The 25,789-nt window shown below is 43.1% G+C and overlaps 1 protein-coding gene across 2 annotated transcripts in view; it reads left to right on the forward strand.

Annotated features, from left to right (window-relative positions):
- Positions 1–25,789, forward strand: part of fibcd1a (fibrinogen C domain containing 1a) — a 128,905-nt gene that overhangs the window by 30,972 nt on the left and 72,144 nt on the right. For both annotated transcript variants that reach the window (XM_070446919.1, XM_024001087.2), the window contains 2 exons: positions 7,588–7,747; positions 8,185–8,321. In XM_070446919.1, the coding sequence (XP_070303020.1) occupies positions 7,588–7,747; positions 8,185–8,321 (297 nt within the window). The remainder of the gene's footprint in view (positions 1–7,587; positions 7,748–8,184; positions 8,322–25,789) is intronic.

Consider the following 25,789-nt stretch of genomic DNA (forward strand, 5'->3'; position numbering starts at 1 on the left):
TATCTTATAACGGAGCAGGGAGGAGTGATGAATGTGTGCGTGCGTTAAAGAACCAAATGCTGCCCGCGGCCAGTGACGGACTTCTACGTCACACAGACACATCTCAGCATCAACTGTTCAGAGGAGACTGCTTGAATCAGACCTTCATGGTTGAATTGCTGCAAAGAAACCACTACTAAAGGACACCAATAAGAAGAGATTTGCTTTGCTTGGGCTAATAAACACGAGCAGTGGACATTAGACGGGTGGAAATATGTCCTTTGGTCTGATGAGTCCAAATTTGAGATTTTTGGTTTCAACCGCCGTGTCTTTGTGAGACGCAGAGTAGTTGAACGGATGATCTCTGCATGTGTGGTTCCCACCGTGAAGCATGGAGGAGGAGGTGTGATGGTGTGGGGGTGCTAAGCTGGTGACACTGTCAGTGATGTATTTCAAATTCAAGGCACACTTAATCTCTCTTGGGTAGGGCGCAGTATTTTCACATCCAGATGAAAAGCATGCCCAAAGTAAACTGCCTGTTACTCAGGCCCAGAAGCTAGGATATGCATATGATTAGTAGAGTTGGATAGAAAACACTCTAATGTTTCTAAAACTGTTAAAGTAATGTATGTGAGTATAACAGAACTGATATGGCAGGTAAAACCCTGAGGACAAACCATCCCAATTTTCTTTTGTTCTTCAGCCTACCACTATTTTCAATGGCTGTCACTTTTATTATAAAGGAGAAGTCCTCCCGGATTGCAGTTCCTAGGGCTTCCACTAGATGTCAACAGTCTTTAGAAAGAGTTTCAGGCTGGTTTTTGGAATAATGAGCCAGAAATTGTAGTTTTTCTAGGTGGCTCCCATTTTGGCTGTAGTGTTTCCACGCGCGTGAATGAGAGCTTGTTCTTTGGTATTTTTCTCCGGTAAAGACAATAACGATTCTCCGTCTTAAATGTTATCGTTTATTTACGTATTAGGGTACCTAAGGTTTGATTATAAACGTTGTTTGACTTGTTTGGAAAAGTTTATTAGTAACGTTTGGGATTCATTTTGTATGCATTTTGATGGAGGGAAACTGGGTGGATTATTGACTGAAGCGCGTCAGCGAAACAGAGTTTTTATGGATATAAAGAAGGACATTATCGAACAAAAGGACCATTGTTGATGTAACTGGGACCTTTTGGAGTGCCAACAGAAGAAGATCGTCAAAGGTAAGGCATTTATTATATCGCTATTTCTGACTTTCGTGTCGCACCTGCCTGGTTGAAATATGTTTTTCATGGTTTTGTATGAGGGGCGCTGTCCTCAGATAATCGCATGGTGTGCTTTCGCCGTAAAGCCTTTTTGAAATCTGACACAGCGGCTAGATTAACAAGAAGTTAAGCTATATTTTGATGTATTACACTTGTGATTTTATGAAAGTTAAATATTTATAATTCTGTAGTTTGAATTTCGCGCTCTGCAATTTCACCGGATGTTGGCCAGGTGGGACACAACCGTCCCACCTGCCCCCAGCATGGCTACCACAGCATTCTGCAGCGATACGCCATCCCATCTGGTTTGCGCTTAGTGGGACTATCATTTGTTTTTCAACAGGACAATGACCCAACACACCTCCAGGCTGTGTAAAGGCTTTTTGACCAAGAAGGAGAGTGATGGAGTGCTGCATCAGATGACCTGGCCTCCACAATCACCCTACCTCAACCCAATTGAGATGGTTTGGGATGAGTTGGACCGCAGAGTGAAGGAAAAGCAGCCAACAAGTGCTCAGTATATGTGGGGATTCCTTCAAGACTTTTGGGAAAGCATTCCAGATGAATCTGGTTCAGAGAATGCCAGGAGTGTACAAAGCTGTCATCAAGGCAAAAGGTTAACTACTTAAAATACATTTTGATTTGTTTAACACTTTTTTCGTTCATAGTTTTGATGTCTTCACTATTATTCTACAGTGTAGAAAATAGTATAAAAATAAAATAAAATTTTTGAATGAGTAGGTGTGTCCAAGCTTTTGACTAGTACTGTATACTGTTAGTAATAGAGGACAACTTGTCCGTTCTGCTATTTTGATATGAACAGATAGTTTATTCCCATCAGCACTTATTTCAAACTCACGCATTTGATCAATCCTCAGCGTGATAAGAATGACATTTGTTTTAAATGAAATCTGCAATATCCCACTGGCAGCCTGACAGCAGGAGGAGTTAATTCTCAAGTACCCGTGTTAACATTTGTTGAAAGCACACACACACATTTAAACACACACACCATTATCACTGTGAGTTTCTCACTAATACAAAATACACCATTGTAATCCGATTTGTCCTGGATCAGGAAGACAATAACACTGTCTGTACACATTTACCGTAACATAGTGTATATCGTTTTTTTTGTGGCCTGTTGTTAAGTCCGACTGCTGTTGCTCGGCCATTGTAAGACTTGCTTGTCAACTCTGTGGATAGAGATGTAACCAGTGTCATTTTAAACTCTGCATCAACGTGGGTGTGTTTATTAGGGCATTCAATTGAAAACGTTTCAAAACTCTTTACAACACAGTCCATTTTCCTCTAATGAACACGACCTACTGTATGAGTTAATGCGCAGTGGACTTTTCTTAGCACCGTTCAGATCAGTCAATTTTTATTATATTTTCTCACAAGAAAAGAAATTACACTTGAGTCCCATTAGGGAGGTGATAACCTAGAGAAGAAGCTATAGTCACATCCCAGGGGCTGCTCTGCCTCCAGCAGGCTTTAGATCTACCAGGGGACGGATACATACACTCACCGTATAGAATGTGAATATTTATTTGCTGAAGAAGGCTCAAGGTTAGGTACTTTTATCTTGTCATAAACGTGTTTCATAGTGGTTCTTTTCAGGGGGTAAAGAATAAACACACCATAAATTGTATTCATAGCACAGGGACATTTTCACTTGCGATTACTAAATTGTCATTTCATTGGTTGAGTGAGTCTCACACACACTACATATTTTGTTTTTGTCACTATTGATTCGAGAGTGATTTGGAAGAATCTTAACTGAGGACCCAACACGTATACAGAACAGGATATCAATGATCCCTCACACACCTATCAAAAAGGGGATTATTCATGGTGAATGAGTCAGGTGAAGCTGCTGCACTATTGGCATTTATCATGCATTTTCAATGCTGTTGTTTCCCTCTCTAATCAATAGAGGAGCTTTCATCTCCTACTGAATGGTAATGGTGATATGCTAAGTATGTGTCCTCTGAGTGCCTTTGAAACCCGGATGGCAATGTAACCCTGGGAGCCTGACTCTGCACAGGAGCCCTGTCACTAATGAGGCCTGAAGACACCCTATAGCCCCCTCATTATCTCAATACACACACCACCTGCGTGGAAAATACAAAATGCTTTATACTATAGGCTACATATTGTAGGATACTGTTCATATGATACTGTAGTAGCAGAAGGAGAAATGCAAAATACAAAGCAACAAATCGTCAAGATCCATTCAACAGTAACTAGAGCCTAAATTGCACCAGAGTACTGTATGTCGGGATGCAGACAATAACAGTCTTCCATAGCCCAGTTGTCAAACCTTTTAAAGGCCTATTGTGGTCAAAAGTATGTTGTTCCTGTGTTTAATATCATATTGTACGACAGCTGATGAAACTAACACTGTAAAAGTGTGAAAACATTTGGTCAGTGTTATTTCCTGATAGTTGCTGGTTGAAAATACAATCTACACAGGACCTTCTAATCAGCAGGTTTTCACGGGCAGGAGTTTGGGCTTTTCCATGGTTAATAGACCAATAACAAAGCGAGTTCCAAACAGCTGTTTTCAAATGTTCCCTCCCCACTCAGACCACACGCAGTCCTAGCAAAATTCTTGCTTGAGAAATATTTGTTGGCTAAAAGCCCCCCCCCCCCCAAAAAAAATAGCCATTTTGAATGAAAATCTATTACAGTAGTAACCGATTGGTTACCATTCAAACGGTGACAGATTTTCATGTGAATATTCTAGAATTCGCATAAAGAAAATATGCAATTTTCACAGCAGTGGTGTGTTTCCACCAAACGGACTTGTTGTGGATAAAAGTCTGTGTGTGATAATGTATTACACACAAAGTAAACTTTTTCGCTTATGTTTTCATTTCCAGAATAAAAATCTAAAGTTCAATGTGTTTCCATCGCATTTTCAGCTCTGCCGATAGTTTTGTCACAAACGGTTGCATTAAATAGCAAATGTGCCTACGCTGGTCTTGGCACTTGCACTCTAGCCAACAGCTCACAGATACAGTGCAGGTAGGCTACTGTACATTATGAGATTATAATGGGTAAGATCGAGAATTTTTATTTGTCGAACGGCAGTCAAGCTTCAATCATAATGTCACCAGAAGAAGATCCTCAAAATGTATTGGAAAGGAGCATCAAGCTCATCACCGGGCACACTCACCACCCTGTGAAGTTCATCATAACTTATTTAATCTGTAGCCTAATAAACTGCATGGTTTCCCAAGTCATAGTGGGAGAACCACACACCATATTATCATGTGACTCCAAGTTTACTTCGATATGATGGTTATTATATCAATTTTTGCACATAAAGGCGTTTCCACCACCAGTTCTCACATAATTAACTTTACAGACACAAAAAGATCCCACCATGTCAAACGAACAAATTATCTGTGGGCATTTACAAAATTGTACCAAAACTACTTGTTTCCATCATAGCTGTTGTGATTTTTTGGAAACATGGTTAATGATATAAAACGGCTGCATTGTCTGTATCTCCTCTCATACCTCATACCTCTCTACTCACTCTACTTCTGTAATATTGGATACAACTACAAAATGGAAAAATAGACTTTTCTAACCTACTGTCTTTTCTACCCTTTATCAGGGGGAATCAAAACAGCTACGTAGGTCATAATTAAGCAATAATATGTTAGAGACCATGTGTTGAGACATTTTTATCATGGCTGTGACGTGGTCATAACAATGAGATTAAACCAATCTATTATGACCCGTCTATGGAAATATGAGACTCTTACATGTTGGTTGTTTTGTTCTAAGACGCCCACTAGCCTCACAAGACACGTCTGAAGGTAGCCAAGTACCAGTAAAAAAATTAAGGGAAGTATTTCGTTTATGGAAGTACTATAGTTTAGTGCCTAAAAAAAGGGGTTAGATTTAAAAATATATATATAATTTCCTGATCTTCAGATATAGGACAAACACTTCAAAACAAACTACCTTTTGATTTATTTTGACAGTTTTATCTGTTTCTCCATGTATGAATCTGTTATTCAATGTGTTTCTATGGGCTATTAGCACTAAGGACAAATTCTATGTTTCATCAAATAAATGTTATATATATATATATATTATAACTAAAGGGGTCCTAAAATTCCAAATCAAATATCTAAATGATCCTTGGTATGAACATCTCAAAACAATTCCATATGTTAGCTTAGTTGAACTTTGTAGGTTGCTATGGCAAGCAAAAATGGTATCATAAGGAGTGTGAGGTATAGGGGCTGTGAAACTAGCTTTGCGGTCCTTTCTAGCTCAGTTGATAGAGCATGGCACTTATAACACCAGGGTAGTGGGTTTGATTCCATCCATATGTAAAATGTATGCACGCATGACTTTAAGTCGCTTTTCAATAAAAGTCGCATATATTATTAGCAGGGCATCATTTGTAAACAGTTGTGGTAGAAGTGGATGGTTCCAGAGTCTGGTCTAGTGGTACAGTAGTGCTGCTGACTTTAGACCATATCCCCCAGGAATTCTAAACCTATTTGAGCCCTTCCTATCTAACTACCCCCTCTGCATCTGTCTCCTTATCTCCTTTCTACCACGCTGTCCTAAATAATGGAATACCAAAGGGAATTGGAATTTCGATCTCCTTAAAAAAAGGAATAGAGGTGGTGCTGTAGTAGTTCACTACCTGCTGGGAATTCACAGTCCTGCAAGAGCTCTGCTGCATATCGTCACTTTATTATCAAAGTAACCTCATTAGAACGACCACTACAGGCGATAGATACCCAGTCCGTCGCTACAGTGCTACATTCCATCAGGGCCGGGGTGATTATAGCCTCTGTTACAGAAACAACCGTCTCTGCCCTTTGCCGTCTCTACCCTCGCAAAGTCATAGGAATCAAGGAGGCATGACTCACCTCGATTCATCTGTCACCCGAGCCGTTAAATTAATACTGGCTGGCACTTCTCCCCCTCCCTTGTCCCTGCCCTCTTTTCAAGTGGCATCCGCTCACTGACAGCCAACCCGACTCTGCTGCACAGTCACATTTACATTCACACACCGAGTATCGGAGACCCAAAGCCTAAGCTGTAGAAACACTCTCAGACGAAATTGACATTTAAAGAGTAGAGCCGAGGCCTTCTCCCTCATACAAGGTAGCAGGTAAATGCGAGGAGTGTCGTTGTGCTTTCCAGGCAGCGCTTTCTGGGAAGCCATTTGACAGTGTTGAGAATAGTAGCCAGAGGGAGATAAGAAACACGTTTTGGAGGAAAGGAGAGAGAGGTGTGGGAATTTAGTTATTGATTTCAATGGAGAGACCTCTGGATGTGTTTTCAGTTATTAAGGGGTAATAACTGAATCTCAAAGCACAGTGTAATTTTTATATTTGGCACCCCCTTGTCATATTTATAGTTATTTTTGTTGTAGGGCACACATGATTTAAAATGATGATTGTAGGCCTACATCACGTTTTCCAAGCCGAGAGTTCGAGCAAATCATATCCTAGAGCAAAATATATCATGCCACAATTTTACAAGACAGCATATTGCCGGAAGTACACATACTGTGGAACCTCTGCTCATAGTTTTATATTCACAAAGTACAGTGTATCAAAGTACAGTATCAAACTGCTGTAGGAGTTGCTACTGTGTGAGAAGAGAGAGGGCTTTAGCAGATCAGAGAAGAGAGGAGTGGAGTGTACACTACTTGTGGTTAGCATGCATTTTTCATACCAGCATTGTCGTTTGAGGCCCACTCGTGATTGACAGGCAAGTGTCGTTGCTACAGAAGCGTGTTAGGGAGGGGACGGGGGGGACGGACATGTGGGAGGGAATATGTGCAGAGTGTGATCATGTTTTCACCATGTGCACAGGAAGTGCGCTCCCGTCGGCTGTCATCAATGTCAACCCCGGGGCATTGTGGGTCTCCAAAGAGTTCCTATGTCACCTCTCCTTACTGTAGACTTAACCTCATACAACCATCCGGAATGTCTTGCAAGCCTACATTCTGTTTCGCTACTCAGATTCCAGTCTAGTAATTTCGAGGCTACTGTGGACTTCCTAAAACATCCTCATTCTGATGAATGAACACTCACACTCAGGGAGATCCCTTTTCTAATTACATTTACTCCCAATTGTGTGGGGTTTGCTGTTAGTCCTATGTCTGTCAAGGGAAATGTAATCTAATTTGTGTGTGTGTGTGTGTGTGTGTGTGTGTGTGTGTGTGTGTGTGTGTGTGTGTGTGTGTGTGTGTGTGTGTGTGTGTGTGTGTGTGTGTGTGTGTGTGTGTGTGTGTGTGGTTAAGTTGTTTTTCCAACTACCGAGTGGGTGTTCAATGGGATGTTTGTGTGTTTGTTTCCAGCTGCTGTCTGAGAGCCAGATCAACATGGTGAAGGTGATGAACTCAGTGAACGATGCTCTCAACTCCATGCAGAAGGAGACAGGGAACCTGAAGAGCAAGTTCAAGGCAGACCTCCAGAGAGCACCTGTTCGCAGTGCCCGGCCCAAAGGCTGCTCCAATGGTAGGCCTATGGATGGACACCAGTGGTGGCTGGTGGAAGGAGAAAAAGGCAATGAGTGCATGGACATCTCCTAACTACACCATGTCAGCTGTAGAAATGGTTGATCCTTTGAGCTGAAGTAAACCATATGTTTGGCCAACTAGATGTATATGCCTGATAAGGCTACTGTTCACAATTTCACTAGAAGGAAAAAAGCACAGCTTCATACTGAAATATGTTCGCATACTACACCTCTGATACCCCAAATAATTTTTGTAAAAAAATTGCATTTCTATTAAGTACAGGATTTGGACATGATGAAGTGAAGCTGTCTGGACAGATTCAGACGGCTGACTATTAAGAGAAGAAAATGTTGGAGCTCACTGTTTTCATTTAATAATTTCTATGATAAAATCCAGGATTTAAACGTTAATCTAGTGTCTATCTGATCTCGCTAGGCTCCAGACCTCGGGACTGCAGCGATATCTACGCAAGTGGTCAGCGGGAGGATGGGATCTACTCTGTCTTTCCCATGCACTACCCTGCTGGCTTCCAGGTCTTCTGTGACATGACAACGGACGGAGGAGGATGGACGGTGAGTGTCTGATCCCTGTATCAACCTGTGTCACGCCCAGCTGTTGCGTAGGAGAAACGACGATGTTTATGTATGGTCCCAACAAACCGGGAACATTCCCAGAACATTAGCTAAGATTCCCTATAAAGACGCAYGATGCAAAAATGGCTCTGCCATTTCCTGGTTGCTAAAATTCTAATAGTTCCACTGTTTTCAGTTATGTGACAAAACAAGAAATTATAGTGTAGAGAATCATTGTACCATCTAAACCGCAATGAAATATATTTGATTTTCAAGATTAAGTGCTGTTCAAGTGAAATAATGTGCATGTTGTCAGCGTATGAAGTGCAAAAAAAATATGGTTGTTTTTGTATGATTAAACACTGTTGAAATACAATTAATATGCCTCGAATGTGAATTGCCATGAAAACATAATGGGGATGTATTCCAAACGGCTTTAAGGAATACACATTTGCATGCTGAGAATGTTGTGGTAATATTAGGTAAAACTTAATAATAACATGTTCTTGAAATGTTCTGAGGACCTTCAAGACAAAGTCTTGGCATAAGCTTGCCTTCTAGGCAGAGTTGCAAAGACAAATACATATCTCAGACTGACTAATATGGGCAAAAGAACAGACACTGGACAGAGGAACTCTGCCTAAAAGGCCAGCATCCCGGAGTCGTCTCTTCACTGTTGCCGATGAGACTGGTGTTTTGCGTGTACTATTTAATCAAGCTGCCAGTTGAGGACTTGTGAGGCGTCTCTTTCTCAAACTAGACACTCCAATGGACTTGTCCTCTTGCTCAGTTGTGCACCGCTCCTCTTTCTATTCTGGTTAGAGCCAGTTTGCGCTGTTCTGTGAAGGGAGTAGTACACAGCGTTGTACGAGATCTTCAGTTTCTTGGCAATTTCTCGCATGGAATAGCCTTCATTTCTCAAAACAAGAATAGACTGACGAGTTTCAGAAGAAAGTGCTTTGTTTCTGCCCATTTTGAGCCTGTAATCGAACCCACAAATGCTGATGCTCCAGATACTCAACTAGTCTAAAGAAGGCCATTTTTATTGGTTTAATCAGAACAACAGTTTTCAGGTGTGCTAACATAATTGCAAAAGGATTTTATAATGATCTATTAGCCTTTTAAAATTATAAACATGGATTAGCTAACACAACGTGCCATTGGAAGACAGGAGTGATGGTTGCTGATAATGGGCCTCTGTACGCCTAATTAGATATTCCATAAAAAATCTGCCGTTTCCAGCTACAATAGTAATTAAAGTAAAACATTAACAATGTAAAGTAAACAATAGTAGTAAGTAAAACATTAACAATGTCTACACTGTATTTCTGATACATTTATTTTATTTTAATGGACAAAAAAATTGGTTTTCTTTCAAAAACAAGGACATTTCTAAGTGGCCCCAAACATTTGAACAGTAGTTTTTTTTGTTGCAAAAAATGTAGGGCTCAAAACAGGTGGGGCTCTCCCCCACCTGCCTTGAATGACGGGTCGCCACTGACAGTTTAGCAGTTACTCCGGTCGGCCCCAGTGTCAATAAATTAATAAAATCAAAAGCTTACCTTGACTTGGAAGAGTTCCAGTGTTGGATAGTCATAGCCTGCTCGTTAATATAGCATCCCTCTCTGTTTGAGTTGGCTAAACTATCTTTTGCTTTCAGTACTAAATTCATTATCTAAATTCATTATCTGATCCTTTGATTGGGTGGACAACATGTAATTTCATGCTGCAAGAGCTCTGATAGGTTAGAGGTTGTCCTCCGGAAGTTGTCATAATTACTGTGTAAGTCTATGGAAGGCGGTGAGAACCATAAGCCTCCTAGGTTTTGTTTTGAAGTTAATGTACCTAGAGGAGAATGGAAGCTAGCTGTCTTCTGGGTACACCATGGTGCTACCCTACAGAGTGCTGTTGAGGCTACTATAGACCTTCATTGCAAAACAGTGTGTTTTAATCAACTATTTGGTGACGTGAATATATTTAGTATAGTTTAATCTAAAAAGGATAATAATAAAATGTTTATAAAAGTAGCGCACAACACACATTTAAAAGAAACAGACAGACAGACAGACAGGCAGGCACCAAACCAACTTTATTTGTTTCTTTTTAATTGCGTCACAGAGCAGTTAAAAGTATGGCCTTTTCTAAAAGTATTACTCACTAATTCATCAAACACATAGGAGCTTTAATAGTGGTCCACAAACTATTAGAAAAGTTCTAATTAAGTCTAACTTTCAGGGTATGTTTGGACAAATTAATTAGTGTTACTTTTCTCATCAGTATTATTAAAGTGACCTCTATCACTTTATTGCTCAAAAGCCAATTATTCTGAATTCTGGTTCTATGAGGTATCACTTAAAAGTGCCTCTTTCTCAATTTTCAAATGCATCACAATGTGTTTCAAATACAATGCCCAATTAACTGTTCAAGTGTCTTGAAGATAATATCCAGGGGCTCCTTGGCTTTCCTACCTCTCTTGCATTTTATGTTGTTCTAGACTGTAGTGTAGTACAGAGCATCAAACTTTACATATGACAACATGACATGAGGTCAACAAAAATCCTGCATGGGGTTTGCTTTATTTGTCGTTGGTCACCCATATGTCAGCAAGTGGACGCCCTATCCCGCTGGTGCAGTTTGAATAAGTTCCATTTATTTCCCCGACTACAGTCACAGTCAAGGTCTGCAGAAACCCCCAGATGGCTTGTGCTGAGGGGAGCTGTGGTGAAATGGCCTTTTAAACTGAAAAGAGTGTGATATTCATAACTTCCACTATGTGGTTGGCAATAGCTGAGATAGTGACAGCGCAGCATTTCCTCTGTGACTTGTTGAGGTTTCCAGGGCTCTAGAGTCATCTCCCCTTAGCTTGATGTCAAGAGACTGGCTCAGGTTGGTTTAACAGAGTAGTACCAGGAGACACATTCCCAGACCAAAGAGTCCAATGAATCATTCAAGGAGAGCCCTTTGTTAGCTCTCCATTAAACCAACTGTGGGCAACCACCGCTCATTAGGACCAATGGCTCTGATAAACTAATTAGCCATAGTAAGGCAATTCATAAGGAGAATATTACAGACCAAGCTGCTTCCCACCGACGAGAGCGTTAATTTCCTATATTTCAGATATATTTTCTTCCTTCTGAGCACATCTCAGCAGTGGGAGATGGAAGGCGAAGAATGGCGCATTTACAGGGAATTAATAGTCACAGCGACCCTATTCATCATCGCTGGCTTCCAGCAGTTTCCTGATGAGGATGCAGTCTCATCTCTCTCTGCACCGCTGAAGAGCTGGGAGCTCTGCTTTCCTGAGGTACAGGAGGGCTGCTGGTACACTCTCAGACATACCCCACCCTCCCCTCTCTCTCCTGCTCTCTCTCTCTCTCCGCTCTCTCTCTCTCTTCTTTTTCCTCCATTTGTTTGCCATATAAACACATGAATAGAATATGAATGAGGAAGCCAATTTATGATGTGTGGTACGAGCCTTAGCCAAGTGCTTCCTCCAAGGTCATAGTGTTGGAATCCAGTATTACCGTAGTGTTAGCCTCGTGAGAAAGCCAGATCATATCATACAATCCTAATGGAAAGCATGGATAAAGGTACACAACATGGCCAAACATATGTGGACACCTGCTCATCGAACATCTCATTCCAAAATCATGGGCATTAATATGGAATTCGTCCCCCCTTTGCTGCTATAACAGCCTCCACTCTTCTGGGAGGCTTTCCACTAGATGTTGGAACATTGCTGTTGGCACTTGCTTCCATTCAGCCACAAGAGCATTAGTGAGTTTGGGCACTGATGTTGGGCAATTAGGCCTGGCTCGCAGTCGGCATTCCAATTCATCCCAAAGGTGTTCGATGGGATTGAGGTCAGGGCTCTGTGCAGGCCAGTCAAGTTCTTCAACACCGATCTCAACAAACCATTTCTGTATGGACCTCGCTTTCTGCACGGGGGCATTGTCATGCTGAAACAGAAAATGTCCTTCCCTAAACTGTTGCCACAAAGTTGGAAGCACAGAATCGTCTAGAATGTCATTCTATGCTGTAACGTTAAGATTTCCCTTCACTGGAACTAAGGGTACTAGCCCAAACCATGAAAAACAGCCACAGAACATTAATCCTCCTCCACCAAAGTTTACAGTTGGCACTATGCATTCGGGCAGGTAGCGTTCTCTTGGCATCTGCCAAACACAGATTAGTCCGTTGGACTGCCAGATGGTGAAGCGTGATTCACCACTCCAGCAGACTCATGGCATTGCGCATGGTAATCTTAGGCTTACAGTATGTGCGGCTGCTCGACCATGGAAACCCATTTCACGAAGCTCCCGACGAACAGTTCTTGTGCTGACGTTGCTTCCAGAGGCAGTTTGGAACTCGGTAGTGATTGTTGCAACCGAGGACAGACAATTTTTAAAGCGCTACACGCTTCAGCACTCGGCGGTCCAGTTCTGTGAGCTTGTGTGGCCTACCACTTCACGGCTGAGCTGTTGTTGCTCCTAGACATTTCCACAATAACAGCACTTAGTTGACTGGGGCAGCTCTAGCAGGGCAGACATTTGACGAACTGACTTGTTGGAAAGGTGGCATCCTATGACAGTGCCACATTGAAAGTCACTGAGCTCTTCAGTACGGGCCATTCTACTGCCAATGTTTGTCTATTGAGATTGCTTGGCTGTGTGCTCAATTTTATACACCTGTCAGCAACGGGTGTGGCTGAAATAGCAGAATCCACTAATTTGAAGGGTTATCCACATACTTTTGGCCATGTAGTGTATCTGAGGCAGCCCTGATGTTGACAAAATGACAAAGTGAACAGAACCAGCACTTAGTGGTTCTTTGTAGTATAATTGGTAGAAAATGGTGCTTGTAACACCAAGATAGTGAGTTAGATTCCCGGGACCACCCATCCGTAAAATGTATGCACACATAACTGTAAGTGGCTTTGGATAAAAGCTTCTGCTAAATGGCATATATTATTATTATTACAAGCCAGAGTGAGTTGGCAGATGTCAGTCAGATCACTCTGATTTCAGTTACATGTTGTGGCTTAGCATCAGCTGTGGTGGTGAAAGAAAGGGTTACCTGCTAATAAACATTCAATATATGTTGTCCCATCGCTGCAACTCTCCTACGGACTCTGGAGAGGCGAAGGTTGAGAGCCATGCATCCTCCGAAACACGACCCTGCCAAGCCGCACTGCTTCTTGACACACTGCTCGCTTAAGCCAGCCGCACCAATGTGTCGGTGGAAACACCGTCCAGCTGGCGACCGAGGTCAGCTTGCAGGCGCCTGGCCCGCCACAAGGAGCGCGATGGGACAAGGAAATCCTGGCCGGCCAAACCCTCCCCTAACCCGGAYGATGCTGGGCCAATTGTGCGCCGCCTCATGGGTCTCTCGGTCACTGCCGGCTGTGACACAGCCTGGGATCGAACCCAGGTCTGCGATGCAGTGCCTTAGACCACTGCGCCGCTCGGGAGGCCCCCTGCTAATAAACTTTTTGACAGTTAACCGACCCCCTGGTGGAAGCCCCATAACCAGGCCTTCTTCTAGATGAGCTCCCGAGTGGCGCAGCGATCTAAGGCACTGCATCTCAGTGCTAGCGGAGTCACTACAGACCCTGGTTCGATTCCAGGCTGTATCACAACCGGCTGCAACCAGGAGACCCATGAGGCGGCGCACAATTGGCCCAGCATCGTCCGGGTTAGGGTCTGGCCAGGGTAGGCCATGATTGTATATAAGAATTTGGTCTTAACTGACTTGCCTAGTTAAATAACTAGGCAACTCAGTTTGGCCATGTTTGGCCACTCCCACTATGATGTCAGGTCAGGATACTGTAGCATCTTGCCTTTGAAGGTTGCTTGAAGTCCAGAGGCAGGAGAGAGGTTAACCATCACAGGTCTGCCCTGTTTACACCGGGAATGTAGTTAGTGTGTTTTGACAACCATTTCACTCGTGGGTCAGCCTCAATGTGTAGGGTGTTGCCTCTCCCAACTGGCCCCCAGCAGGTTGGTTATGACACTCTGGTGTGCAAATATGCCTAAGAGGGAGTGTCTCCATCAGGACACGTCATGCTCTACAGGAGAGTGGTCAAAGATCAAGACCTCGGAGGCCCAGCATCCATACATTATGATCACATTATAACCATCATCTGAAGGGGTCGTCACTAGCTACCACAGCCACAAAGTCATAATTATGGCTAAACCCTGCCTATTTCTACAAAAATATTTTTACGATATAGCCAATTTTGACTTTGTAGCTGTGGTAACTAGTGACAACTAGTTACTGTAGTGATCGACGATAATGACAGTATGCCCTCTGCTTTTATAACATTTCAGAAATGCCTATCTATAGTTATAAATGGCAGAGTTGTAGTATTGCCAGTACTTTAACTTCCAAAAATGCTGTTGATATGTTTTATTTATTTTGTCTTGTTTTAAAGAGAAAGTAAAATAAACCAGACAGTAAAACAGCCTCTCAGGGAGATGATCTTACTGGGAACCAGTCATCCAGAAATCATTCTCTGTCTAACCAACTGGTGGGATTGCTCCAGCACACAGGTCCTCACTGTGTCTGGCATGACAGAGCATGGGAATAAGTTTCAAGTTTTAATGTCACATGCACAAGTACAGTGAAATGCCTTTCTTGCAAACTCAAAAACCAACAATGCAATATCAATGTATTAGTAGAAAAAAACATGAGAAAAATAATAGGATATATGAAATACACAATTAAGTAAGTAAGTAAGCATACTATATACAGGAAATATTTAAAAAGTGTTTTTACATGTGCAGGGATACTGAAGGGATGGAGGTAGATAGTTTATGTATAGGGGTGAGGGGACAATGCAACAGGATATAAGATAAACAGAGTAGCAGCAGCTTTTATGTGAGTGGGTGTGCTGGTGTGTAAATGTACAGTATGTGCATATTATGTGTGAGTGACTTAATGATGGAGTGAGTGTTTGTGTGTGTGTGTGTGTATGAGAGTAACAGTGTGTGTGAGTGTGTAGGGCCCTGTGACTGTGAGTGTGCATAGAGACAGTGCAAAGATTTAAATAAAAGCTCAATAAAGATACAAGTTTAACTCAGATAGTCCATGAACCTATTTTGTTAGCTATTTATCAGTCGTATTGCTTGGGGATAGAAGCTGTTCAAGAGCATGTTGGTGTCAGACTTGATGCACCGGCAGAGAAAATAGTCCATGGCTTGGGTGGTTGGAGTCTTTGAAGATTCTTTTCACACTGCCTGATATAGAGTTCCTGGATGTGGGACGTGGTGAGGTTGGACCCAGGTGCAGAGAAGAGACCAGATGAGGAATCAGTGGTTAAGGACAAACGTAATACTTTTCTGAGAAACGGTAGTACACTTGAAAAACAACAAACAATAAGTCTTGAAAACTTGCTCAGGAAACGAACACACACTGTAAACAATTCAAGCTTCCGCAAAGGACAACAGAAAACACACCTCTTTTAACAGGGAAATCATAATGAGTTCAATTGGACACACCTGAGTGTCGTTGATGTCTCTAGGACGGTCTCTGCCGCCCTCTGGTGACAGGTGGAACCACGACAGGATGGCATGGAGCTCGGCCCCAGTGATGTACTGGACTGTCCACACAACTCTCTGTAGCGCCATGCGATCGAGAGCGGTGCTATTTCCATTCCAAGCAGTGATGCAGCCAGTCAATATGCTCTCAATGGTACAGCTGTAGAACCTTTTGAGGATTTGAGGACCCATGCCAAACTTTTTAAATCTCCTGAGAGGGAAGAGGCACACTCACACCTTCTTCACGACTGTGCGTGTGTGTTTTAAGTCTTTAGTGATTTGGAAACTGAGGAACTAGAAGCTGTCTACCTGCTCCATTGCCGTCCCGTCAATGTTGATGGGGGCATGCTCGCCCCCCAATTTCCTGTAGTCCACGATCAGCTCCTTGGTCTTGCTGACTTTGAGGGAGAGGTTGTTGCTCCGGCACCACACTGCCAGGTCACTGACCTACTCCCTGTATGCTGACTCATCGTCACCGGTGATCACGCCTACCACCGTCGTGTCGTCAGTGAACTTGATAATGGTGCTGGAGTCGTGAGTGACCACACAGTCGTGGGTGAACAGGGGGTACAGGAGGGGACTAAGCACACACCCATGTGGGGCCCCTGTGTTAAGGGTCAGCATGGCGGAGGTGATGTTGCCTTCCCTCACCACCTGGGTTCGGCCTTCAGGAAGTCCAGGATCCAGTTGCAGAGGGAGGTGTTCAGACCCAGAGTCCTAAGCTTGGTGACGAGTGATGAGCTTGGAGGGGACAATGGTGTTGAACTCTGAGCTGTAGTCAATGAACAGCAATTCTCACATACTGTAGGTATTCCTCTTATCTAGGTGGGTGAGGGCAGTGTGGAGAGCAATTGATATTGCGTCGTCTATGGATCTGTTAGGGCGGTATGCAAATTGGAGTGGGTCTAGGGTGTCTGGGATGGTGGAGTTAATGTGTGCCATAACCAGCCTCTCAAAGCACCCAATGATTACAGAAGTGAGTGCTACAGGGCCATAGTCATTGTAGCATGAAGCCTTAGAGTCTTTAGGAACAGGAATGATTGTGGTAATATTAAAACATGTGGGGATTACAGACTGGGACAAGGAGAGGTTGAAAATGACTGTGAATATGCCTGCCAGCTGTTCTGCGCATGCTCTGAGTGCGCGCCCTGGAATACTGTCAGGCCCTGTGGCCTTGCGGGTGTTGACCTAATTAAAGACCCTTCTCACGTCGGCCTCAGAGAGCGAGATCACCCAATCCTCTGGGTTGGTGATGGCCCTCACACCCGTCTCGATGTTGTTGTCAAAGCGTGCATTGAGTTCATCTGGAAGAGAGGCATCATTGGGCAGCTCACGGTTGGTTCTTCCTTTGTAATCCAAAATGGACTGATGCCCCTGCCACATACGGTGGGCGGCGGAGCCTATGTAATATGATTGTACCTTATTCCTATATAGTCCTTTTGCTTGTTTGATGACTCTGCGGAGGTCATAACGGGCCTTCTTGTACTTATTCTTGTCTTCGGCCGCAGCATCAGTGTTGTCTACGATAGCTCTGTGTGTGGTAGCCCTGTTCTTTAGTTTAGCGCCAAACTCGTTGTTAATCCAGGGCTTTTGATTGGGGAAGCAGCGAACCCTCACTTGGGTTCAACATCGCTGATGTATTTTATAATGAAGCCGGTGACGGAGGTGGTTAGCTCGTCAAATAACTTTGACGAGCTAACCACCTCCGTCACCGGCTTCATTATAAAATTTTCAACCTCTCCTTGTCCCAGTTTCGGCTGAGTCTCGAAACATATTTCAATCAGCGCTAGCAAAGCAGTCCTGTAGCATAGCCTCTGATTCTGGTTACAATTTCTCAACGGAGCAAATCGCGGGTATTTCCTGTTTCAACTTCTGCTTGTAAACAGGAAGCAGGAGTACAGAGTCATTATCTGATTTGCCGAATGGCGGACGAGGGAGGGCATTGTACGCTTGCTTGTGTGTAAAGTAGAAGTGGTCTAAGACTTTATCGCCCCTAGTGGCGTTAGAGACGTGTTGATGGAAGTTGGGCATCACGTGTCTTAGTGACGCCGAATTAAAATCGCCAGCAACCAGAAAGGCAGCCTTTGGGTGTAGGTCTTCCTGCTTGTTTATAGTCTTGTACAGTTTGTTAAGCGGCACCTTGCTATCCTGAGGTGGAATGTATACAGCAGTCACAATAACAGCTGAAAACTCCCTCAGGAGGTAGAAGGGTCGGCATTTGACCATCAGGTACTCCAAGACGGGTGAACAGTGGGTCGATAAAATATAGCAATCCAGTTTCAATTTGAGCCTGTAAAGTTTGACACGTCCTGTTCTCTTAAAGCTTCACTCCAAGCGAAGCACCCGTAGCTCGGCAGTCCTCTCCGCTCATTCTGTTTTTTCAGTAGTTGCTTTATTTTTCTGCCTCTCATAACTTGGGAAACGACATTGGAGTGAATGTGGGCTTATTTTTTATTATTATTTTTTATTATTTGTAGTTTTTACCCCATTTTCTCMCAAATAGCTGGTTATGACCTTGTCTCATCGCTGCAACTCCTCAAAAGGCTCAGGAGGGGCGAAGGTCAAGACATGCATCCTCCGAAACATGACCCCTCCTAGCCTCTTACTTCTTAACACACTGCGTGCTTAACCCAGAAGTCAGCCGCACCAATGTGTCGGCGGAAACACAGTTCGACTGATGACCGAAGTCAGCTTGCAGGCTTATTTCTGATGGCAAAACTTAAAAAGTAAAGAAAGATAAAAGTGACATAAATACCAGATAGGCAACTCCGTGGCATATCTTCCCCTTTTCCATTGCGGCAGTTTGAATTTTACATTACCACTGAAGGTCTAGAGAAGCTGTCAGGTGTGCTCCCTCTCCGGCCTCTAGGTCACCAGGCTGCTCATTATGGCGCACACCTGTCACCATTGTTACGCGCACCTGCGTGTCGTCAGACTCACCTGGACTCCATCACTTCCCTGATTACCTTCCCTACATGTGTCACTCCCTTTGTTTCCTTCCCCAGGTGTCATTGTTTCTGTTGCTGTGTCATGTATGTGCGTTGTTCGTGTTTCTTGTTTTGTATTTAGTTGCGTTTATTTATTAAAAAACTCACTCCCTGAACTTGCTTCCCGACTCTCCGCGCACTCGTTACAGAATGACGCCTCACCTAAGGGAAGCATCAGGGAGTGTTTTTTGTTTATTGTTTCGGTGGGAATGACGTCGGGTCCGGGAGCCGCTATGGGCTCTCATGCCTCAGACAGATCGCCAGGCTCCCCTGCTACAGCTGGCTCATCGGGCTTTCATGCCTTCACTGGATCGCCAGGCTCCCCTGTTTCCACCGGCTCGTCAGGCTCTCATGCCTCAGCCGGATCACCAGGCTCCCCTGCCTCAGCCGGTCTGTCAGGTTCCCGCGCCCCAGCCGGCAACAAGTTCCCACGCATCAGCAGGGGTGACCGGTCCGATCCCCGGGATCGTCATTTTGGTCGCCGTCCTACGGCTGGAGCCACATGTCGGGAGGGGGTACTGTCATGTGTCCTCCCTCTCCAGCCTCTAGGTCAACAGGCTACTCATTATGGCGCACACCTGTCAACATTGTTACGCGCACCTGCGTGTCGTCAGACTCACCTGGACTCCATCACTTCCCTGATTACCTTCCCTACATATGTCACTCCCTTTGATTCCTTCCCCAGGCGTCATTGTTTCTGTTTTTGTGTCATGTCTGTGCGTTGTTCGTGTTACTTGTCTTGTATTTAGTTGTGTTTATTTAGTAAAACACTCAGTCCCTGAACTTGCTTCCCGACTCTCACCGCACTCGTTACAGAAGCTCTGAAGATTCTTGGACTGGCTCTTTTTATACTCTGAAAGATGATGCTGTCCAAAGGTTGTTTTAAAACCACTGAACCCTGCAAACTTAAAGGAAGTGGCTTGACCATTGATCCTGCAAAGAGTCATGATTTACTATCGTTACAGATGGGTTGGAATTGTAATGCAGTGGGGAGAGTTATTAATAAAAAGCACATTTAATCCATATAGGACTCAAATGTCCCTGTTACTAGCAGAACTAGACATGCAGTCAGACTGAATGCATAATTCTTTGCATTTTATTTGCTAAAAGGAAGAGTTAAAATGAATGCTTTGTTCATTATGGCTCAAGGTTTCCTGAAATATTTATCTTTGATATACAGCACAGCAAATGTTAAACATTTTCAGTTGGATGTACTATTGCAGGTGTTTTGTAAAAAACAACTATGTTCAATGTATTTTTGATGTGTATACCACTTTTTACAGTAATCTGTAATTCATTAGTTCCTGAAGTGTCTTTAAAAAAAACTATTTCAACATTCTGCACTGTATGTTTTCTCTGTTGGATAAGGTTTGACCAGTATTTCTGTATAAAACCTCAAATCCTACTCTCAGATTCTATGCAATAATTCCATTGTGAAGAAGCAGGTCATTTGTGGTGATACTGTATCTTGACATTCAAACGTACAGTATGTTCTGTATGGATTCAGCAGCAGTACAGAAGTCACAGAGAATGTCTAGTTTGTCCTTGTAAATATCTCGTCTATCAACGTGTCTACTTTCCTATGGTTTGAAATATCAAATGGGTAAAAAATATTATGATGCCTCCTTCATATACTGTAGATTTTTCATTCTTAATGGGTTTGAATTCATCATTAGGCATGCCTGGAATTGGAAATCCAATGTAATTTTCATCCACAATATTTCAGCAGTAGATTTTCTACAGTTCCTGTCTGAATTGGTTAAATATGATCTTGGCAGGCGATTGAACTTCCGTTGCTGACATCAAATCAAAATGTATTTGTCACATTCGACAAATACAACAGGTGTAGGTAGACCTTACCGTGAAATCCTTACTTACAAGCCCTTAACCAACATTGCAGTTCAAGAAATAGAGTTAAGAAAATATTTACTAAATAAAAAAATATATTTATCTAAAAGTAACACAAGAAGATTGCATAACAATAACGAGGCTATATACAGGGGGTACCGGTGCTGAGTCAATGTGCAGGGGTACAGGTTAGTCTTGGTCATTTGTAAAGTGACTATGCATAGATAATAAACAGCGAGTAGCAGCATTGTAAAAAACARGGGGGGGGGGTTCAATGCAAATAGTCCGGGGGGGGGGGGGCGTTTGATGAAGTGTTCAGCAGTCTTATGGCTTGGGGGTAGAAGCTGTTAAGGAGCCTTTTGGTCCTAGACTTGGTGCTCAGGTACCGCTGGAATCTTTGACAATTTTTTAGGCCTTCCTCTGACACCCCCGAGTATATACAGTTGAAGTCGGAAGTTTGCATACACCTTAGCCAAATACATTTAAACTCAGTTTTTCACAATTCCTTTTTTCATCACATTCCCAGTGGGTCAGAAGTTTACATACACTCAATTCGTATTTGGTAGCATTGCCTTTAAATTGTTTAACTTGGGTCAAATGTTTCGGGTAGCCTTCCACAAGCTTCCCACAATAAGTTGGGTGAATTTTGGCCCTTTCCTCCTGACAGAGCTGGTGTAACTGAGTCAGGTTTGTAGGCCTCCTTGCTCGCACATGCGTTTCAGTTCTGTCCACACATTTTCTATGGGATTGAGGTCAAGGCTTTGTGATGGCCACTCCAATACCTTGACTTTGTTGTCCTTTTTGTGGCCATTTTGCCACAACTTTGGAAGTATGTTTGGGGTCGTTGTCCATTTGGAAGAACCATTTGCGACCAAGCTTTAACTTCCTGACTGATGTCTTGAGATGTTGCTTCAATATATCCACATCATTTTCCTGTCTCATGATGCCATCTATTTTGTGAAGTGCACCAGTCCGTCCTGCAGCAAAGCACCCCCACAACATGATGCTGCCACCCCCGTGCTTCACGGTTGGGATGGTCTTCTTCGGCTTGCAAGCCTCCCCCTTTTTCCTCCAAACATAACGATGGTCATTTTGGCCAAACAGTTCAATTTTTGTTTGATCAGAAGAGAGGACATTTCTCCAAAAAGTACAATCTTTGTCACCATGTGCAGTTGCAAACCATAGTCTGGCTTTTATATGGCGGTTTTGGAGCAGTGGCTTCTTACTTGCTGAGCAGCCTTTCCTGTTATGTCAATATAGGACTGGTTTTACTGTGGATATAGATACTTTTGTAACTGTTTCCTCCAGCGTCTTCACAAGGTCCTTTGCTGATGTTCTGGGATTGATTTGTACATTTCGCACCAAAGTACATTCATCTCTAGGAGACAGAACGCATCTCCTTCCTGAGCGGTATGACGGCTGCGTCGTCCCACTGTGTTTATACTTGCGTACTATTGTCTATACAGATGAACGTTGTACCTTCAGGCATTTGGAAATTGCTCCCAAGGATGAACCAGACTTGTGGAGGTCTAAAAAAAAATTACTGAGGTCTTGGCTGATTTCTTTTGATTTTCCCATGATGTCAAGCAAAGAGGCAGTGAGTTTGAAGGTAGGCCTTGAAATACATCCACAGGTACACCTCCAATTGACTCAAATTATGTCAATTAGCCTATCAGAGATTTCTAAAGCCCTTACATCATTTTCTGGAATTTTCCAAGCTGTTTAAAGGCACAGTCAACTTAGTGTATGTAAACTTCTGACCCACTGGAATTGTGATACAGTGAATTATAAGTTAAATAATCTGTAATTGTTGGAAAAATGACTTGTGTCATGCACAAAGTAGATGTCCTAACCGACTTGCCAAAACTATAGTTTATTAACAAGAAATTTGTGGAGTGGTTGAAAAACGAGTTTTAATGACTCCAACCTAAGTGTATGTAAACTTCCAACTTCAACTGTATTTACTGTACGTTTGTTTATGTGTATGTTGTCGGTGATCAGGCCTACCACTGTTGTGTCATCAGCAAACTTAATGATGGTGATGGAGTCGTGCTTGGCCACGCAGTCATGGGTGAACAGGGAGTACAGGAGGGGACTAAGCCAGCACCCCTGAGGGGCCCCAGTGTTGAGGATCAGCGTGGCAGATGTGTTGTTGCCTACCTTTACCACCCGGGGGTAACCCATCAGGAAGTTCAGGATCCATCTGCAGAGGGAGGTGTTTAGTCCCAGGGTCCTTAGCTTAGTGGTGAACACTGAGCTGTAGTCAATGAACAGCATTGTCACAGATCCGGTATAATAGGATTCAATCTTAGTCCTGCCGCTTTGCCTGTTTGATTGTTCATCTGAGGGTATAGCGGGATATCTTTGAAGTGTCCGTATTAGTGTCCTGCTCCTTGAAAGCGGCAGCTCTAGCTTTTAGCTCGGTGCGGATGTTGCCTGTAATCCATGGCTTCTAGTTCAGAAATGTACGTACGATTACTGTGGGGACGATGTCGTCGATGCACTTATTGATGAAGCCGGTGACTGAGGTGGTATACTCCTCAATGCGATTGGATGAATCCCGGAACATATTCCAGTCTGTGCTACCAAAACAATCCTGTAGCGTAGCATCCGCACCATCTGACCATTTCTGTATTGAGCGTGTCACTGGTACTTCCTGCCATAGTTTTTGCTCTTAAGCAGGAATCAGGAGGATAGAATTATGGTCAGATTTGTCAAATGAAGAGAGAGGGAGAGCTTTGTATGCGTCTCTGTGTGTGGAGTAAAGGTGTTCTCGAGTTTTTTTCCTCTGCTTGCACATGTGATATGCTGGCAGAAATGAGGTATAACAGATTTAAGTTTGCCTGCATTACCTCATATCTACCAGCATGTCACATGTGCAAGCACAGGGGGGGAAAACTCTGTTTACTCCACAAACAGAGACGCAGGATAAGAGTAGGAGAGCATTGGGGGAAATGGAGTGGCAGTGGATCTACGCACAGTTTCCACAAGACAATGTCAATTCAAGTGCAAGTGTGATCCAGATAAGAGTGAATTCTTCTAGTGTGCTTCTGCACTTCAAAGTGTATTATCTCTAGTATGTTCTCTAAAGAGTGACATTAGTTGAATCTACATAATGTTCTCTCATTCTGAGTGAATGGCTTTGCAGATATTGGACGGGCTATGCGTTGAAGTGACAGTATAGTCTGGAGAATATTGTTGGGTCAGTGTATATAACACAGGAGGTTGGTGGCACCTTAATTGGGGAGGACAGGCACGTGGTAATGGCTGGAGCGAAATAGGTGGAAAGGTATCAACAACATCAAACACATCGTTTCCATGTGTTTAATGCCATTCCATTCGCTCCGTTCCAGCTACTATTATGAGCTATCCTCCCCTTAGCAGCCTCCACTGGTATATAAGTATATCCATGATGTTGTTTGGTACAATGGAAGACAGAATAGGGTCATGTTCATTAGAGCATACAATGGAAAACATTTTAAATCATTTTGAAACGAAAATGAGCATTTCTTATTGGGAAATTTCAAATAATCCCTCCCTGTTTTAGCCTGTTTCACTGTCACGCGTTCAGTGTCTCTCCTCCACTTATTCCATGTTTCATCTAAAGCTTTTGCCACCTACAGTAAGTCTGATACATTCTCCAAATGGATGTTGGCAAGTCACATAATTTGATTTGAGGTTCAAAGCTCTTGAACATCTGTGATTCTGTCAACACAAGTCAGACTTGACCTCCGTTGATTACAGTACCACCCAACAGCAAATCAAAAGCTGAAGGTCTAAGTCTACCCCAATCGGCTTGAGACAGCACCTCAGCCTTGCTCCCTCTCTGTGTCCAAATAGAAAAACGTACAGCTTATTGGAGCTCGCTAAGTAGTTTATCAGTAATAGAAAAGGATTACAAGGGCTTCATTTGCAAAGGTAAGTAGGGCAGTGCTTTACAGGTGGCCTTTATTGCATTTGGCTTGTTAGCACTGCATTTACGGTGTGGCTCCATAATTCTAAACAGGTTCAGTTAACAGTGCCAGACATTAAAGACCTTACTTTAAGTCCTACTCCAGTCTATTTTTCAGCTCATTTATCACCTGATTTACTTAACAAAAGGCACAACTCAGTACGTGATCCAGGCATCCTCATGACATGGCACAAGTGGTGGGGAGGCCGAGTGGGGAGGCCGATCATCAGAGAGCACCATCAGACCAACTCCTTGAATTGCCTACTCAATGAAGTTTTCACTTGTGTCTAGAAAACACTATTTTGCTCAAAACATATTTTTTCTACCCCATACATGTGTGTGCATTACTCTATTCATACGTGGGATGTTGTTTTTCAACAGGAAAAGTTTTTTAAAAATTGCTTTAAATTGCTTTGGAGAGGCCCAGGGAGACCACAGGCAGATCAAAGTGACAGATAATAGTCTGCTATTTGGATCTTCAGACAATAGTAGATTGCCTTTCTCATGTTTAAAGAAACAGCAAGTGACATCATATACTGTCGCTTTTGGTCATGGAATAACCTATGCAGTTATGACACAGATATTCTTAGTTCCCCATTGTATTTCTGGTGTTTGGGACACTGTGTACTCTAAGATGTGCATTCATATGTGGTCATAACCGATCAGATGAACCTAATACTTTTATTGATCAAATCTGTATAGAGAATCATGAAGTAGCTTTTGCTGTGTGATCTATTTGAGAAAATGTACAGTTGGAATAAAAAGCCTTTGTTGTGGTGGAGTGATGCACTTTCTCTCTGAGGCTTTGAAAGCTGGCGTTGGTCAGCCAGAGAAAAAGTAGGGGTCATGACACACAAGGGGGTGCAGCAATCTTGCACAACAGAATGACGTCAATGGGAATGACTTTGGGCTAGAATGGTGCTGTGCTATTGGAAGGTGGTTTACGGGGACACTCTGTAGCCCATCTGTCTTTTGGGCTTGTTAACAGGCCTGTATGGAGCCTTGTGATGGAACTGGGTAAGTTCTGTTGAGCAGAGGACTGTAGGGAAGAGCAATTTGTACTGCCAACGTGATGTACAGATTAATTTGAACCAATTTGCTACAGCATGAAAATAATCCTGCGGCAACAGGAAATGTATTATT

This window comes from Salvelinus sp. IW2-2015, linkage group LG15, assembly GCF_002910315.2.
Source record: "Salvelinus sp. IW2-2015 linkage group LG15, ASM291031v2, whole genome shotgun sequence".
Classification (NCBI taxonomy): Eukaryota; Metazoa; Chordata; class Actinopteri; order Salmoniformes; family Salmonidae; genus Salvelinus; species Salvelinus sp. IW2-2015.